Genomic DNA, 20058 nt, shown 5'->3' on the forward strand with positions numbered 1-20058 from the left:
AATAGAAGTTGTATAGGGATATATGTTATCAAACTAGAAAATTTTCTGTACATAACACTAGCAATTATAGTTTTATTAGGAAACCAAGATGACTAAATAAAAAGTAAAGTAATTTTCACTTGTATAGTAACTATGTGTCACAAATCTTTAAAACCTCCTGTATCTTTGACCACTGTTAAGTATTCTCATAAATATTTATGCTTCATTTATTGTAAGCTAGAGAAAATAAAATATATTATATAATTATTTTGTTTGTTATATGTCTTCCTTTTTAATATGTCAATAATAGTTGACTCAGCTTTATCAGAACATCATAGAGCTATCTTGGGACAAATTACGATGGAATGAATCAAATATACTTAGTTGTGTACAAATTACATTCTTGACATCCTATGAAAGAAGATATAAGGCCTAATGAATCTTTATATATGATGTGGGAGAAATAGGTTCTTAAACTTCTGAAACTTGCTTACCATTGGCCTACACTGACTTACCTTTCTGAAGCTGAAGTGCAGATCTCTATATATAACAGCTTCCAGAAAATATATTTCTAATTTTTTAAAAAAGATTTATATATTAATTAAAGTGATTCATTTGGAATAATATTGAAATTGTTGATAATTTAATATTGACTTTAGATATTGATTTGAAAATAGAAGTCCAAAATGTCATCAAATTGATTCAGAAGTTTAAAGGATAGTTTTATTTCCCAGAAATAGTTATATATAGAGGTCGTTTAAAGAAGATAAAAACTGAATTTCAATCTTCATAATAGGAATACAATTAGCTTCTGCATAGTTCTTCAATTAGGGGCAAAATTCTAGGTTGTTAACCAGAATAGTCAAGTTTTTTATCTATGCTAGCATTGGTGCAGATAGTGTTCAGTTGATTTAATTGGATTCAAGCAAGGTTAGGTAAGCTTTCCATGTATTAATATTATAAATTAATAATAATTTTTTTGTGCACAATTTTATATGTATTGGGTTTTTTACTGCATGGCTTTTGTTTTTTTTACTGTACCAAAGGTCTCTAATTATTTTGATCAGCCATTTTCCTGGACTTAGATTGATGAATATTTTAGTGATAAATCATATTGTATAGTGTTATTAGTTTGAAGTTTGAAATAGTGACTTTTTTTTTAGTGACTGATTTTTTTTTTTTTTTTTTTATGTAAATGCTCAAAAATACACAAGTAATAAAAGTGGATCATAGTTGTGTTTGTTTTGGAGAAGTATTTAAAAGTTATGATATTTTTTATTGGTGCACTTGATACTTATGAGGATGCAAATTTTCATTTTCGATTAAATCCACCCTTATATTCCAATAATAACCTGATTTTAGTTTTTATCTTTTTATTCAAATTGAATTTTTTTTGTTTGTTATAAACTTATTGTTAATTGTTTGCTACCATTTATGTTTGAGTTAAATATTCAAGAAGGTACATTGCTGCACACAAAGTACTTCTTTTCCTTGTCATATAGTGATTGAAAAGTTATATGGATAGTTTTATATAGGCACAGAAAATGTTTTGTAAGGGCCTGAATCAATACTGAAGAATGAATTATAAGTTTTCATTTAATAGTTTAATTTTAATGTAAATTTATTGAATTTCAAATAAATACCCTTAAGCTTTGATAGTACTTCGTCATTTTTTCTTTAACAGGAAGAATTAGTCCTTTTTTATTACTTGTTTATTTCACCTTAACATTTAAAAAATTTTTTTGAGTTTTTGTATATTATCCAGCTCTTTGTTATTCTAAATTAAAAAATTATGTACATGCAACCTTTTTTTGGTAAATTATTCATTGAATTTCAAATAAATAAGTTAAAATTACAAGTAATTTGAATATAATTAACTATATACGCAGCTAGTTTTAACAATTATATGTGTATATTAATTTAAAAATTTGTTAAGACTAGACTAAAATTTAATAAAAGCTATACTTATTTTTTTTCCTTACTAAATTTTACAAGAAAATTTCATATTCAAATCATTAAATATAAGTCTAGATTTTCTTACTTTCTTCCATTTGTTACTAATACTTCCGTAATTGTGACTAATAGAGATTAAACAAAAATACTTATAAATTTAATAATCCTTTATGCTGGAAGAGTCTTATGGAATTAAAAGGATTTAGTGAATGGCATAAATTCTTCCTTATTAAAAAACAATAATTTGAATTTGTTTTTAGCAGCCTGAAGATGGGGGAAATCTCCCGAAACGTTGCTGATGATATGAAATAAACTATTGTTTTTTAATAAGGAAGAATTTATGTCATTCACTAAATCCTTTTAAAAATAGTTATGAAACGCTGATCGAATGTTAAGCTTTACCAAAAACGTTATTTTATTAAAGAAGTAATAAAAATGGCTTATTTTTCCTGACAAAGAAAACAAAATAATGAAATACTCAATAATTTCAAGCTAGTAAATAATTTATTTTCATAGGATGATGATTGTGGAACTCAGATTGATATATTATTAGCAATGCAACTTTGTATTGATTCAAAGATCTTTTGAAAAAGATAAGGCTTAATCTAATCTATTGCTAATCAAATGTCAGCAAGTGTTTATGTTTAATAGGTAGATGAGTAAAAATTAAGTTTTATCACACGAAAATGTATCCAGTCTATGTACTTAAATTGGTTTGAACAGTCTCTAACTCTATAATTTTAGTAGACTATTCCGTAAGAAGAGAATGAATTAAAAAATAATCATTATCATGGTTTTAAATACACAGAGACTTTTTAAAATATTTTTATTAATGATTACTTTTTATACATCAACATATTGAATCATTACAAACATGTTTCTTAAATGTAGTTTTCCAAAGATAATTATGCCAAGTGAATTTTTGTATTCACTTAGTTATGATTTTTTTAAATTTTCTGTCAATCTACACATTATCATAGAAAATGATCTATCTTTTTTGACAAAATTTTTTTTTGGAAACAAGTACGACATTACACTTTATTTTATGTTCCAGTAAATAAGATTGGTTAAAATAACAGTTTCCTAAATACAATAAAAATCACCAACATGAATATAATTAGCATTTACCCTCTAATTAACGACATAAGGGTAATAAAAAACTTAACGATAAACAATACTGAAACATAAATTGCACAAGCCCCGAGCACCTTTATTTTATTACAGCTCCTGAAATAAAAACAGTCTTCTAATTCGTTAGAACAAAATTCTGTTTGGAATAATGCTACATTGATTACACTAGTAGACAATGAATTTGTCTTGAAGGGCTTTTATGAAATCAATATATTTGAGCATGGTTTAGGGTGATAATAATTTTTAAAACATGCTAGGTTAAATAACAGTAAACAGATGCACTTTTGCCATTTTTATGAATATAAAATAATATAAATAAACCAATGGTTTTACATTTTCTAAACTATATTCACACCTAATACATGGTTCCGGCCCTGATTATTTTTCATACATTGTAAATAATTTTACAATAAAATTTATGCCTTATTTATTATTTCCGATTACGCAACTTTAACATTCATATTTACCAGATACTTATAAAATATATGTACAAATTTACAACCTCAAAACCAGTTGAAAACTGTTAGAATGCAAACACACACACACACACACACACACACCCATATATATTTTTTTTAATTTTAAGAATGTACTCCTTTGATACACTTTTAGTTTTACATGTGTATATGCAGCACAATTCCTAAATTATGACCACTTTAAGAGGCCGGTACCCAAATTTCATATGGTAACTTTAATCATTCATAGTACAATTAAATTTATTTAAATATTTGATTTAAATATTATAAATATTTTATATTTAACATAGGGCTAGTGTTGAGAGCATTTGCTCACGTTTTTTTTCTAAACCTAGGCCAAAACGGACACATCTTTATTTACACCATAGAAAACATCTAAAACATTTCTTTTAATATAAAAAAACTATTATTTTTTTCTTCTTCCTCGTGTTTTCGTTGATAAGGTGGAAAAAATTCTTTTCCACATTTGGTATTGAGCTTATTCACTTATCTTCGTTGCCCATTCATTTCATTGATATATTTTCGGGGTTATAAATTGCCGTAACTGATCTAATAATTTATATACAAACAGATTTACATATAACATACTATTTGAAAAAAATTGCAAGAGTCGACATACAAAGGCCTGTAGAATGAGATCATTTTTCGTATACATAAAAATTTTTACAGTATTTTGCTTTGGACAAACAATTATAATAAAAAGATTAACAATGTAGTAATTATTCTTAATTACCAGTTTATATATTTACAATCAAAGTTATAATAGTTTGGTAAAATATTCCAAAGGGTTAGATATTACTTAGTTTAAATATTATATTAATAGAATAACTTCAATAAAATAATTGTGTTTCTCAACAATTTATTTTATTCAACCAATTAAGTACATAGAAATTTTAGACAAAGATGAAATGCTCTTTTCTAAATTATAATACACTTTAGAAAACCAATCATAACTCTTTGGCAAAAATCAACTTTGATAATAACTTAAAGTAATATAATTTACAATAAATAATAAGCCATTATAGTCGACTCTGCTGTATTTACATAGTACACATATATACATACACAGAAGGGTTTAAGGGACAATTATTTACACAATGGAGAAGGAACATCGGAAGCCTAAATTGGGGTCGAAAGGACGGTAAAGTCCTGGAGGGCGAACTTGACTGTCTCGTAAATTGGCCGGTTCGGTTCCTCGTCTGGTTGGCCTTGGCTGCCGCACAGAGTTTGCAGCTTGCTTAGGTAGGAGTCCAGGCCAGACTCACCGTCCTGGGGCATTACTCCCCCGCCTCCTCCTCCTCCTGGGATCCTCACGTGCTCTAACAGCGTGATGACATTGTTCCTCAGGGACTCGTAATAGTCGTTGAGGTTGTTGCTGCTGGTGTTGTTATTGGTACCTGCTGCGGAGCCGAGGAGCTGCCGCTGTGGTTGAGGACAGTTGAGCCCACCGCCAGTACTCTCCTGTAATCATGCTGCAAAATTATAAAAGACTCTTTGTCCTTTCTGTTTAAGTTTAAAATTTGATAGCAGCCTACTCATTTAAATCAAAAAAGATGGATTGTGGAGAGATTATATAACATCACATAGCTTTTGTAACAAGAGTATTTTGTTTTACTATTAAAGTATTTATAAAAACTTGCCTCTCTTTGAAAGTTACGATTAAAATAATAAAAGAGACTCACGTGTGTCTAGTGGGCTAGGTGCAGCTAGAGCCTCCAACAAGCGATGGAGAGCTGTGTAGCAGGCAGTGGACGCGCCCAGCCTTCTTCAAGCCACTAGACACACAACAGAGTCTCTTTAGTCACTCGCACATTAATATACATAAAATAATATAAAATTAAATTAAAAGATTTTACTATAGCTATATATATTTCTTAAATCCAAATATTTATGGATCAGTTAAGTTCATTGTAACTAAGCAATCACATGGTTGCATCCAATAAATGGTTAGTATTGGAGAGAGATGGTTATACTAAAACAAGTATGAATTCATTAATTTATAAATCAATTAAATTAACTTATGAACAATTAATTAATAGACCAAAATATTTTCAAATAGTTTCTATTATAAAAATTAATTATTAATTAATTTAAACATTAAATTATGAGACCAGGCTCACTTCACATTGCGAATAGTTTGATATCACATGTGAAAAATTCCATTTTGAAAAATAAATTAATTACTCTTCTTTGTTTATGTAATGTACTAAATAACTGATCAAATTATGTACATATGTAATTTGTAAATGAAAAATTAATGATTTATTTTACAATTTGTAGTAATGAATATTTGTTTGTTTATTCACAAATAAATATTTCTGCACAGAATATTTTTTATATGTAACTTTGCATTAATAGAAAAAAATAGACTAGTTAGTATGTAAAGAGTAAATGGATGGATAATTATAATTTAACATCTCAGTAAACAACTTATGTAATGCAGTGGAAAATACAAAATTTAGCAAAAGCCAAACAATCAAATAAAAATATCAAATTTTCAAGATTAGAGAAAAAAAGTATAGATACAAATAACTTTTTTGTTCAGTTATGGCTACTAAATTATTTTTTTTTCAGTTATGGGTAATATGATGAGAAAGGCTGTTCAGAGAGGCAAGTTCTATAATTACTCCCCAAAAAATAAATCATTAATATTTATATAATATGAGATATTATTATTTAAGACCATGAATCAAAAATAAAAAAAACATATTTTGCTTGCCCTTGATTGTAACTTACCGATAAGTTTTTAGCATATTATTGCTTATGTTTTGAAAAAGTATTTTAAATACTTATGTCTTGATAACATTAAAATTCATACATTAAAATGTATTATATTATGGTTAGGAATAACATAAAAACTTTTATTCAGGAAAAAAAAAAATTAAAAAACAATGACATCAATTTATTACTATTAAAACTCTAAGTTAAAATAAAATAAATTCATAAATTCTATAAGAAACACTTTTTTTTATGATGATGATTTACTTCTTTGATTCCTGTTTAATACAATTGTAATTAATCTAGATTTTTTATATATACAATAAATTAAAAGAAGAAGAAGACAATAAAAGAACACTAACTTTGTTTACCTTGTCAGCAGATTGAGGTCCATGCCGGAGGTGTGCTTCCATGGCAGTGATGTCAGTCTTGAGGCGAAGCATTTGACTCTCCACTCTGGCGTTCTCTCGCTGTAACTCTGAGATCTCAGCCTCTAGAGTGAACAGGTCCTCAGAATTACCACCGGCCCCGTCTGTACATTTCCGTGATAGTCAGTCACGGGGCTTCCCATTGCCTACCCATTCCAAGGGAGCCACCTTAGCTTCAGTCTAACCATCGTCTCTATGTCTTATAAAAATGTTCTAGGACCATTTTTAGGTTAATTGTTTATTGTTGTTAACTAGGTTAGTTTTTCCAAGGATTGATTTAATAAGGAAAAAAAATTATGGTGCTCTTTTTCTTTTTGACAAGAGAGAGAGAAAGAGAGACAATGGTTAGACAATACCCAATAATAATAGACCATAACACACAACCTTGAACACCCAATAATTTATTTTAGTTCCAATTTGATCCTGGGTGACCATTCTTAAAAAATGGATACTGGTTCACTTTTAAACAATACAAATTAATATAATATTTCAGAGTTTGATTATGAATTACTATTTAATGTAATTAATTTGTTAATGAGAAATTTATAAACAGTTGTAAAATAAAACTTTAAACCATTTATTTTTAATTTATATTTAATGTAGTAATTCATTTACATATTCCTAGAGGTTTTTAAACATTTCTGTTTCATAATTTAATTGAAACATTATGTGTTGTAATGCAAGACATTTTATAAAATTTTATAACTATTTATATCCATTTGTTTAAAAGATGAGATTCAGCTATTCAGGTAAATAATTTTTTGATTCAATATAGTTTTATGTAATTGTTTGTCGGCATTATGAAAGCCCACATTAAATTTTGGTTGATTTTGTTAACCTTGTAAGAAGATTTTTAAAAAAGAACACTTAATATGTTTTCAGACGTAAAAAATATTTTCATCAAGTTTATTTTTAAAACAAATCATTGTTCATACAGCTTGATAGTAGTATATGGTCAAAATATAACTTTAAACACTTAATTTTAAAGTTTAATCAAATAAAATGAAATATTATAAAGCATTTTTTAAAATTGTAAATAAGTTATGTATATATCCTTTTTCACTGTGATAGTAATGAGAAGATCTTCAAAATATATTTACACTAATAAAAAAACCCATGCATGCTGCCTTCCTTAAAAAAAATCTTCTAATTATATCATGCCTGCTCATATTAATTAGTTTAGAATAAATAAATTAATTGTAATTCATAGGATGGAATTTAATCTATCTGTTTGTTGATCCAATATTGGTGCATTTGAAATCACTTTAAAAAAAAAGTTAAAAAATGCTTTATTTTAAATGAAAATACATTTTTTAAAAAATTAAGGTTGAGCATCTTGGACAGTCTCTTTTATGATTGTTTTTTATATTAGCTATTTTAGATAAAAGAAGCTTTCGATGTTCACCACCAAATTTCTCTCTATTATTATTTTAGTCCATGTTATATTATATGTGAATTATGCTACAGTATGAATTCTAAAAATGTATATTCATCATGCAGATTCATATTGAAATATGATTACAATAAGGTTGAAACCATTTTTTTTTTATTTCCTTATTTTTTTGGACATCACCTATATGAAATTTATTTATAGCCTGGTTATTACTAAAATTGTTACAATTTTGACTGTGTAATTCATCATTATTTTGAATATATTACAAATTTTGAGTCATTATTTTTATTAGGTAGCTTAACTCACTCATGGGAGAAGATACCACAAAACTCAGCACCAATATACAAAGTTCTGAGATGTCATTATGATTGTCAGAGCAATATATATCATGGATTTTGATGAACTATATTTTAAATATTTTAGTAATAACCAAATCATAAATAAATAACAAATAAAAATGATGAATGAGACTGTCTGAGGTATTCAACCTGAATAAAAAAGTTTAAATCAAAACAATCTACAATCTAATAAACCTTTTTTTTCTTTTCACTTACTTGTTTGGTGTTTATTATAAACTGGTCCTCCACTGATGTCATCTGTATACTTCATTTGAGCCTGAGGTTTCTTGGCCGGCGGGGGAGGAGGTGGAGGGAGAGGTCGAGGCAAGAAGGCCTCTGGGCAGGAGACAGGGCAAGACAGCGGGTCGAACTTGGCAGCAGCAGTCACAGCAGCAATGGCAGCCTTGTGCTGCTCCACAGTACCACCAGACTCAAGGACTCTCATCTTATTTCTATTAGCGATTGGGCAACCAGATGCACTATGACAAATTCGTTAACACTGGTTAAATTTGTGAAACACTAATATTAATTAATTTTATACAATGAATATTTATAAATAAAATTTTTTTACCAGCCATAATGTTCAATAAAATATTTACAATTTTCAATAGATGAAGAATATACCATAATTAGTTCTTTTTATATCCAAGACCATGACTGTGACCATTTCTTTTTTTAAATGAGTTTTTTGAAATCAATGCCACAAAATAACTTTTTGAATTATTTTATTGTTATTCTTCAATATTTTAATTAATTTTATATCTTTTCATATTTGCTACTAGGAATTATTGATAATTACTTATTTTTACCATTTAATTTAAACAGTTACAAAAGATATTAGAACCTCCCAATTACAAGAGACTTCTATAAACTAGAAAAAAAAACACTTATGACCGAAAATCGTAATTAAATAAATCATAAACATTAAATTAATTTTTTAAAATCTGATAATACCATTTAGATAGATAGCATGGTTCCACCATGTTTATAGTGCTTAAGTGTTTGAGAAAATGAATGAGATTGATATATGAGAAGTTTCTGATTAGCATGCAAAAAATTATAATAAAAAATATTTGCTGTATATTTTAGTTTCCATAACCGAGAAATTGAAATTCACAAGTCTAGGCACTCTAAATCAGAAATTCTATAAATATTTCTATTTCATATGACCATTAAACTTATATCTTACTGTTAACTATTAATGACTTAAAATAAGTTTATTTTAGAATTATTATCACTAACCAATTGAATTTGTAATGTTAATGGTTTGTAAAATAAGTATTATTATAGAATTCTGTCTTGAATCTACCTATAACTTATGTATAAATAACTTATATATAATAAGATAAAAAGAATTATTAATATGTATTTTTTTAATCGAAGGACCAAAATATATTCATATTTTTATGTTTATTATTTTACAAATACTAATATCTATCTTACCTCCTATGAGAAAGAAATTTTCCTGTAGCATGCCCAGAACCATCACATCCAGGTATTGGACACCTGTAAGCAAATTAAAAGATTAGTAAACAATCATAAACAGGTTAAACTTCATTTGTTTAAGAAATCATACTTCGCCCGAGAAGAAACCCATCTCTCTTCTTCAGCACAGCTAATGACATCAGACAAAATCAAGGTCTTTCTACTTCATTAGTTTACAATACATAGTCTAGTTTACTTAAAGCCAACCACAACAATACTAAACTGATTAATCAAATTGCTTTACTTTCTTGTCAATTATTAAATTAAATGAGTTAATTTCAAATTAATGCTGTTAATCATGTATGAGATGGGCATCTATGGAATGGTTTAGATTTGTCTGTTGGCAATGTTAATTCTATTCTTAAAACATTTAGTACCATCAAAATTGAAATATAGCTTAACAGCATCAAAAATAGTTGCTTGAGAAATTATTCTTAAATGAGTTAATCTATGAAATAATTAAATTGAATAAGTTTCAAAACAATCAGTGTGTTACCACTAGATTCTTCATCTTTTGACTTTGTAAATTATGAATTTTACTATACATTTTTTTACACGATGTACATATTTAATATACAAATGCACAAAAATACAGATACATTATGGCTTTTTTTAATTTTTTTTAAACATCTTGACTTCAACATTTTTCGACATTCAAAAATTTCATTTCAGTTATAGAAATCATTTTTGAAACAACAACTCAAAAGTCCTAAAAAAGAATTGGTAGATTGACACTCAATAAACTGAGTTACAATTTTATGATATTTTTAAAAATTTTAAATAAAAGAATCCAAGTTTTGAAGTACAACTGTTATTCAATATAATTATTTTTATTGTTATGATGTGAATATTGTTATCTCATACTATATTAAATTATGATCATCACTTGAGTTAACTCACAATTTGGAAAACTCTTAATTAATTATAGCAGATAATGAATAAAAAAATCTTTACTGAAAGAACTATTCAAACTTTCTACCCCTTTATGTCTTGCTTTTGTAGTAGCACAACTTAAAAAACAAGTTTTTATTTGACAAAATCCAAAAAATGTACCCATGCACTGGTATCTTTCTCTATTTGTGTTCCTTTGCACACTGTCTCAAAGTTACCCTCCTAATTAAAAAGTAGTCCAGGCACCATCTTCAGAATACTTTTAGTACAATATAAAAAACACATATATTTTTTTGGCTGTGCCTCTACTAGGAAAATTGTGATATAATTAATTTTGATAGTTACAAAATTAAATACTCTAAAGAGTAAGCAATTTTTTATGAATTTTCAATCTAACATAAAAATGGACTAACCTTAATGGTTCAGAGTCTTGCCCATCCCTTGGTTTACTTTTTGGCTTGTTCGCACGTGGGCATCCAGATAGGCTCCTGTGTGAGGAGTAGTTTCCAGTGACATGACCTGATCCATCACAGCCGGGTGTTGGACACTTCAGCTCTTGTGAGTGAGACTGCAACCCTGATCTTTCTGACCTCCCACAGCTGAGGCTAAAAATTATATCAATAATATCTCATAATCATAAAGTTAGGAACTCAGTATTTTGAATATTAAATTCCTGAATTAACTTAATGGAGTTCAATTAAGTGGTTAAAATTAAAGATTAAATTTAAATATTGTTTATTACTTATATATTAGAAATAGAACTATATTATAATTACCAAAAATAGAACATATTATAAATATCAGTATTGTATTAAGAATACATCTGAAGAAATTAAATATTATTTATTAATTAACTAGTACTAGAAATTAATAAGCTTAGATTTCTTATGATCATACGAAAATATTACAATTTTCACACAATAACATTTTGTGGATGAAGTAAAGTATAAACATATCAAAAATTAAATATTCATAAAAACCCCTCACCTATTGTTATTACTTTTAAAAAATTCCTCGTCACTAAATATTGATTTATAATAAGAGTTATTATTAATTATAATAAACAATGCAAGGAAGTCACAGAGAGTTAAGCTTGGTTATGCACCAAGTCCAGTGGAACTAATTGCTGTGTCAGAACAGGATTGAATCATTAGCTAAACCAATTCAGAACTCATGTGCGTTCATCAATAAGGCAAAGGACAGCAATATTTTTACAATTTTCTAATTTCGTTGTAGACATAACTGTAAAATTTTAAGCCAGCATTCCAGTGAAAAAGTATGAGAAGTAAGAATGAAATCTTCGAAATATAATGTGAAAATAATTCGCAATTCGAATATGTTTCAAGAAAAATAACTTTAACTTATGCGTTAGTAAAGATGGGGTTCGATGAAATTGATAATTGACCCATTTGACACTAATCCCCAACATTTTTCCCAATTTTGGGTCAAATCAGACAAACCATTTACGGAAAATAGGTTTGGGAGTGTGTAAGCGAAAGTAGAAGATGGATATTAATACTAAACCCATTTTACATTAATCCTCAACATTCTTCCCAATCGTGGTAAAATTGGATCAGTTTTCGAAATATGGACATTTCAAGAAAAATATTTTCAAGCATGCCTAATAACTTAATGCTGAGTTAATTTTACACAAATCCTTAACATTCCTCCTAATTTCGACAAATCGGAACACCCCGTTTTTGAAATATTGGTTTGCCGAGGAAAATACGTTGTCGTAAAATCGGACTGTTGTTTCATCAAAATCGGATTAATTTGAGTAAGTGTTTTAACCGTTACATTGATTAAATTACAGAAAGACAGGCACAGAACCAAAGTTATTTTTTGACATTTAATATGGAAAATGTTAAGAGGAAATTTTCTATTGCGAGAACAAATCTATTTTAATTTTCTACATGATCATAAAACTGCCCCACCTTCGGAAGTGAGAAAGTAGTAAATAAATTTTTTTGAAGTTTGAGGTTCAATCATAAGCGAGTCAGCAGGTTGGGGAAACGATTTGAAAACTGTTTTTTTCGAATTCCGTAATAATTCCATGTCTTTAAATACGATATTAACGTTTTCTCAAGATTCATCAGCAGTGCATAATTCTATCCGCCATGCAAGCAAATTGATTTTTATGGGCAAAAATAGCTAAACTGATTATTTAATTTTATGGCATAATTAATGCGATAATAATTTTGAATATTGTTCAGCAATTGAGATAACGATGTTAGTTTGTAACTATTCCAATCAAACTTCCAAATTTTTACATTTATTTTTCTATCCATTGTCATCTTCGACCACATCTGTTCTACAACGGCGAAGTACAACTATTACTAAAGTTCGGGGCTTGTAGAAAGTGTTTGGACAGGGCCAATAAGAAAATTTTTCAGAAAATGGGCAGGATGATTTGTTGACAGAGGACGATATGAGAGGGCAATGGAACGGAAGGGAACGTATATGCAAGAATGAAGTTAAAAATTCATGGCTAAGTACCAGAAGCAGGAGGTACTTAAGTATTTCATAAGGGCTAGGGGTCCTTCTGTTTATTAGCTTTGTCCATTATTACTTTTTCAATATTGATGAGAGTACACAAAACGGTCTACCAATATCTCCTCTACCTTAGCTCCCCCCCCTCCATAGTCTTCATTTTTCCTCTTCTCCTCCCTTACCATAAAATTTATGTACACATTTTTTTTTCTTTTTCGGAGAGGGAATATTCGAACTTTTCGTAAAAATTAGTACCTTCTGTTGCCTCTTAAAGAAAACGAAAAATAAAAGTTACAAAAGTTGTTTGCAAAAAATTAATAAAATATTGCAGTTTAAATTTCAAAATTCACTACAAACTCTTATGAAAACTAGTTGCTAAATAATTTTGCTTTTCGGAGCTGTAAATATGCCAAAACTGATTGTGAGATCTATAATTGTTGTAAAAATAGATTATTTCTATTATACTATTATTATGAAATGAAATGAATGAAATGAAAAAATAACTTTATTCTGGGACATATGTTCCCTAAGAATAATTACATGGTTCATATAGTGAGATTTTTATCTGGCGAACATATTATTATATGTAAAATAAGATATTTCTGATAATAATATAAATGGGACTGCAGAAAAACGATATAAAAAAGATATATGAATAACGATATATAAAAAATGATATATTTTAAGACTAATTGCTATATGTATAAACATATACCAATGAGTCTTAAAATATATCATTGATACAATGAAAGGGCTATGTAGAATAACAGGGACTGGAACGCTTATTATTTTTTTAAAATGAATTTTATAGGAGCAGTTACTAATTATTTTTTTAATTTATAAAAATTAATCTGATAACTATTTTTTTTTATAAAGATCACAAACAATTTAACAACAGTCAAATAAAAATTGCTTTTTGAGTACATTTTAGTTTAACTCTTAATACTATAATTTTTTCCTAGTTTGTCCATTTCCAAACATATTGGGGTCCCTTAATATAGTTCTGGAAGTACTGAGAATAAAAATGCTACAAACTTTAAGATCTCGCGCTCTTAAACAACTTTTAATATGATAATAAATCTATATACGAGCACGCGATTTTTTATCTATCGAATTTCCATTATCTGCAACTCCAAAAACATAGGAATGTAATTTCGAAAAAATCCGAAAAGTTTAAATAAAACGAAAGCACTATAGTACCACTTCATAAATAACGTCGGACACTACCACCTAGCCGAGATTAATTAGGAAAACATTTCTATTTCCCCCTGGAATTAAATGTTGTATGAATCAGACAACTTTGAAGTAATTAAGCATTATTTTTTAGCATATAATGATCCTCGAGTTTGTGGTGTCATTACCAACTGATCCCCAGTTTGTATATTGTATGATTCGAGAACAAACTAAAGTGAATATTAAAATAAACGTAATCTGTTTTTATATTCATTTAATTAATCTACAAATAATCTGAGTAATAAACTTACCTCTGCTCCTTAGAGTGGGGCGGCTTGGAGTCGTGCTGAGGGGGTGCCATGGTGTAGCAGGCCGTGTAGCCCCCCGTGGGGTAGCCACTGCCTGGGTAGCCCCCACAGCCGTACCCCCCGTACCCTGCTGTATACCCGTTGGTGGGGTACTCACCCGCCGAGCCCAAGTACCCGTGAGGACTCATACTCGAGTAGCCTGTAGTTATTTGTTAGATCAATATTCGTTATGCCTATAGGGAAAATGAGTAATAAATTAAATATTACCGTAAAATAAAACCTACCGTTTACGTCCCTGTAGGTATCTATGTAGTGAGGATGAGACGAGTCTGGTGTCGACTCCCTGGAGTAAGGAAAGACGTGAGGTCTGCCTCCAGCACCTCCGACCCTGAAGGACAACAAACAACGTTTTAATAAGGGAGTGGATATAACTGAGCAATAGGCCTTCCCAAGGATAGGCAGTATTGGATTAGCAAAGATCGTGAGGGCTAAACCCGCTTCGGTTTGGACCGGAAGCGCACTAACGACGCTGGAACAGTTAATGAAGGGAATGGAGTGGCTAAGTAATGACTTTCCGATATCCACTTCCACTTCCGGCTCCTTGTATAAAAAGTTCTTTAATGGTGGCTCATTTCAGGGGTAATTTAAGGAGGAGGGAGGGGCGCTTACCGTTGGGGAAGAATTAATTTTTTACGGCCTCTTATCGTCAAAATGTTTTCTTTAGCAGTAGTTTTTAGGGCGGGCTGTTACGGGCCATAGGTTCCAGCTTTTCTTTGTGGTATGAAATTTTCATATGTGAAATATCTATGGGTAATTCCAAAGAGCAAAATGGGCAGTCTCTGACTTTTGTCTGTCTGTTAGGCAGTTATCATCAGAAAATGGTTGAACTGAGCTCGTCAAAACGTTTTTTCTTCATTTGTATCTAAATCCCAAAGAAATTTATAAGCAATATGGACATGCTATCTTACATCTTGAAGTAAAATAGACAGGATCCAAACCAATTTGTTTTTCCACTCTCCATTGAAAAAGGGCTCAACAAATTCTTGTTTTCATTTAGAGCTGTAAAACTTTTTTTTTTTTAATTTTTAAATCTTTGTATACTAATCGATGGGAGTATTAAAGTATCTACTATTACACGCGGATACTTTGGAATCATCGTATATTTTCTTATAAATCTATACTCGTAAGAAAGGAATTACTGCATCTATTCTTACATTAACGGAAATGTTTTGTTCTACTCCATTTATTTATATAAACTAGATTCTAAATTTATGAAAAATTTATTTAGACCTAAAATTATTTCAATTAAAAATTATAATAAGTTTGTAATTCTGAATAGTAAAATTAATGTGATCAAAATGAATAAACTTATACATCTATTTTTTTTAAAAAAGAAGGATCATTGAAATTATATAAAAACTGATGATTCGTATTAATATATTTCTTACCTGTTAACACTAAGGTCTAGGGTTTGGCCCTGTGGACTGGTGGGGGTGAGATGTGGACTAGCAGCTGCCTGGGGACTGCCCCTGTTGTAGGCTGCTGGACTGAGGCTGTTCCCGGTGTAGGCTCCGCCCTGGAACACCGGAGTGTCATTAATCCATTATAAATAATATAAAATAATAATGTCGGGTTGGTACATATGAAATACCAGTTCATTAAATATGAAGCAAATGAAAGAAAAACAAACGTTGATGCTTCTATTTATATTCAAAATAACTTCTATTAGCTTCAATACATTTCTTCATAAGCTCAAGAAGGTTTTTTTTTTATCCCTTGAATTGAATAATTTAATAATCGATTAACTTGATAATAATAATTAAAATTTTAAATCGTTTAGGGACATTTTTTTTCAATACAACAAACGCTATGAAAAAAGTATTAGTAAGATGGATAAAAGTCAGTATGGCGGATGTGGTGAAATTTCAATTTTCAGATAATTTTTTTTTTTCACCTGACTAACAAGCATTTTGAATAAAATGATATTGTTTGAGATTTTATTTCATTTACCTAACTCACGAGGAACTGAAATTTTGCATGTCACAATCCGATATATAAATATAACTTACCTGAGGCGAGGTGGAAGTAACGCTGGATGTGGACAGGTCCATGACGGAGGCCGGAGACCTGGGCTCGACTGGCTTGAGGCCGGCCGGTAGGCACTTGACGGACAGGTTGATAGCGGAACCCGGAGCTGGGCTGAAACCGGCCGCTGCCGTACCTCCTTCGTATTGGTACATCGGCCTGCACAGAAGTGAATGTTAGAGTCAGTCTAAAGACAGTATTCGGGCTGATGGTAGGCAATGTGGAGCAAGTCCTTGATCTCGAAAATCGGAATCCAAAACAATTATTCTTAAACATAAACTAATATGAAAAATATTACTAGAGATAAAACTGGGTTGCATTTGCTCTATTGCTCAGCGAAATCTTATGAGAGGTTAGTAACAAAAGAGGGTTGAGTTGGATCAAGTTGAAGTTTTTATATAAATAAAAAATAGGTGTTTGGTAGTACTAATAGCCCACAAAGATGGAGTTTGAAATGTTTTGTTCTTACAGCTATCGTTTTGACATACAAAAATTTTAGAAAAATATATTATTTTGTCCACGATCTTGAATCTTTTATTAAAAACTCATAATAAAGCAATTTGTACAAAATATCATGCTGAAAACATTATGTTATTGGTTTGAAAAAAATTAAAAGTAAACAACAAAATGGCTGCCGCAATACATAAAATCCTAAAAGTTTCGCTTATTTTTCACTTAGTGCTCAATAATTTTAATTATTACCATTAATAACTTTATATAATTTATAAAAATTAAGAAAACTGTATATAAAGTCGTAATTTTTTGCTCAAATATGAACTTTCATAATGTCTGAAACAAAGTTTTTCAAAATTAACACCTTTTCCGAAATAAGGAGAAATCAAAATTTTGTTAATTAATTTTATTTTTTATATATCATGAAAATTTCAACGCAGCGTGATAATAATTAGAAACTAGTTTATGGTACATTTACCTAGCTTCAATTTGACTACTAATAGACATTTTTAAGTCAGATAGTTACTGAAATATTTGCCAAAATAAATTCATTCTGATTTGAACATATAATGAAATGGTCTCCAGAGTAGTAAAATAGGGAGGATTTACTAAATCCTTGCATTTTATGCGTAGCCTATTTTCAAGCAAAAACATATTTCTCCCAATATATGGAGCTATGCATATTTCTGATTAACCAGTTTCAGTTTTTATCATTTTAACTTAAAAATATATATTAACATTCAGACTCGACGAATTATATTTATGATATGTAAGAGATATAAAAAAAATTATTTATCGAAATATATCTTGCTTCAAAAAGTTCTTTTATTTTTAATTTATCTAGCCTTCAATTTTTTTGTGATTTCGATTGACTTTCAAAATAATGTGCAGTTAAAAAAAATAAATAAATAAAAAATCAAATTAAAAGAACAATAAAAAAAAAAAAGAGAAAGAAAAATTTCTTATAAAATAAAATAAAATAAAAAATGTTTTTTTACCTTTTCCAAACACATTCCATGAATGTTCCAACGTAAAAGTGGTTTTGTCACAAACACAGGATAAGATCGATTTAAATCAGCTATTGACAAATAAAATAAATAAATTAAACTAAAAAAAATTAAATAATAAATAAAAAAAAAGTGCTAAACAATAAATGAAAGGAAATAAATCATTATAAGAAAGGAATCGATGCGTCACCAACAAGAGGATTATAATTTTTCACAGATGGAACATTTATGCATCTGCATAAATTTAAATCGAAGAAATTTTTAAAATATGATCTATTTTTATGTGGAACATGGTTATATTTTTTATACCATAAATTTAAACCAAATTTATTTTAAAATTTTATTCAGTAAGTTCATGTTTATGCATCAGAAATTATATGTAATTTTAAATTAGTAAAATAATTATATAAATATTATTTGCAAATGGCAGCTTTCCAGGATAAAGTTTATTTTTGTAATTCTGAGTTTTCAAGTTTTTGAACAAACATTTTATGATTTGATAAAAGTTTCTCTTGCTCTGACAGACGATACAGGTAAATTTATATCAGTGATTCAAGTTGAACCGACTAGACATTAGTGGATTATAGTTCTATTTGGGTTAATTATTACACGTTAAAGAACGATAAAAAGTCCCGGATTTCTTAAATAGCTGCAATATTAAATAATTGTTTTTAATTATTTAAATAAATATTGCTATAAATACCTCGGGTATATCGGCTGCTCGTTGTGCTCTGGCTCCTGAGGCTGCTCCTGCTTCATCATGACTCCCATATCGTACTCGTGACTGTACTCAGCGTACGGCCTGGCCCCGCACTCGGATGGGTACCTGTCGTAGCCGGGTTCGTACCCTCGACCCTCGTAGCCTGGGTACGTGGTAGTGGCGCTGGCTGTGTACCTGTTGGCAGGAGTACTGGTAGATCAGACCAATGGCTGTTCGACTAGATATTGGTTTAAGTGATAGGATTTTCAGTTACTTTATTAATCATTTCTCTTGAATTATTCATTTATTATTTAATAATAGGTATTTATTTCTTAAAAATAGTTCTATCAACCTTCTAATCTAGATCATTTCATTATAATATTAAGTATAAATAAAATACACAGTCAAATATTTAGTGCAGTGGGCGCATCAGATAACTAATAATCATACTCCGAGTCGAAATTAATCCCGGCTCGTTAAAGTGTTCAGATCCTTACAAGGGATAGGATTATTCGTGTTATTATTTTTTTGTAATAAAGTTTTTTTTTCGAGAATTGGTATTTTATATTTTATATTATATTACATCCTTAACTTATACACTATGTGAAATGAAATTAACAAGTCAGAAATATTTAAATAACGATATTTTTTTGCTCAAATTGTTTCCAAACATTTACCGGATCTCACTGAATAATATAAGCCATCAAATTCAAAATTGGTTGAGTAGTCCGTGTTAAAATCTACAAAAGTACAGGTTAAATGCTTAGAGCGCATGCGCCTACCAGTTAGATTCCAACTTTTGGAAAAGCGTTTTTCGTCATGCTACGCTTCATATGACTTTATATTTTAGATAATCATTTTTCTAAAATCTTTAGCTTTTCAACGGTAAACTACATGCCAGTATTATTCCTCTAATTTCCAGATATTTCAATTTTTCAATTAAGCCGATTTCAGCGAAAAATTTGCTCTAACATCCCAGGCACATGCCCGTCTTAATTATGTGATTTCAATATCATACAAATTTTCGTTTTTCAGTTAGGATGTTCCCGC

At 29.2% G+C, this 20058-nt stretch overlaps 1 protein-coding gene across 8 annotated transcripts in view; it reads right to left on the bottom strand.

The window, feature by feature from the left end:
- Window positions 1-3138: 3138 nt before the first annotated feature.
- Window positions 3139-20058, bottom strand: part of LOC106679334 (myelin transcription factor 1) — a 263237-nt gene continuing 246317 nt past the window's right edge. For 2 of the 8 annotated variants that reach the window (XM_024358819.2, XM_067046712.1), the window contains 11 exons: window positions 19012-19203; window positions 16833-17007; window positions 16212-16339; window positions 15048-15151; window positions 14767-14962; window positions 11206-11397; window positions 9993-10031; window positions 9860-9922; window positions 8633-8895; window positions 6620-6789; window positions 3139-5000 (listed from right to left, as the gene is read on the bottom strand). In XM_024358819.2, the coding sequence (XP_024214587.1) occupies window positions 4659-5000; window positions 6620-6789; window positions 8633-8895; window positions 9860-9922; window positions 9993-10031; window positions 11206-11397; window positions 14767-14962; window positions 15048-15151; window positions 16212-16339; window positions 16833-17007; window positions 19012-19203 (1864 nt within the window). In that variant the 3' untranslated portion in view covers window positions 3139-4658. Of the gene's footprint in view, window positions 5001-5221; window positions 5315-6619; window positions 6790-8632; window positions 8896-9859; window positions 9923-9992; window positions 10032-11205; window positions 11398-14766; window positions 14963-15047; window positions 15152-16211; window positions 16340-16832; window positions 17008-19011; window positions 19204-20058 lie in introns of all 8 variants that reach the window. The other 6 variants (XM_067046718.1, XM_067046717.1, XM_067046716.1 and 3 more) reach the window with 6 other exon arrangements.

The sequence above is a fragment of the Halyomorpha halys genome, unplaced genomic scaffold (assembly GCF_000696795.3).
Source record: "Halyomorpha halys isolate HHAL.00 unplaced genomic scaffold, Hhal_1.1 Scaffold194.1, whole genome shotgun sequence".
NCBI classification, from domain to species: domain Eukaryota; kingdom Metazoa; phylum Arthropoda; class Insecta; order Hemiptera; family Pentatomidae; genus Halyomorpha; species Halyomorpha halys.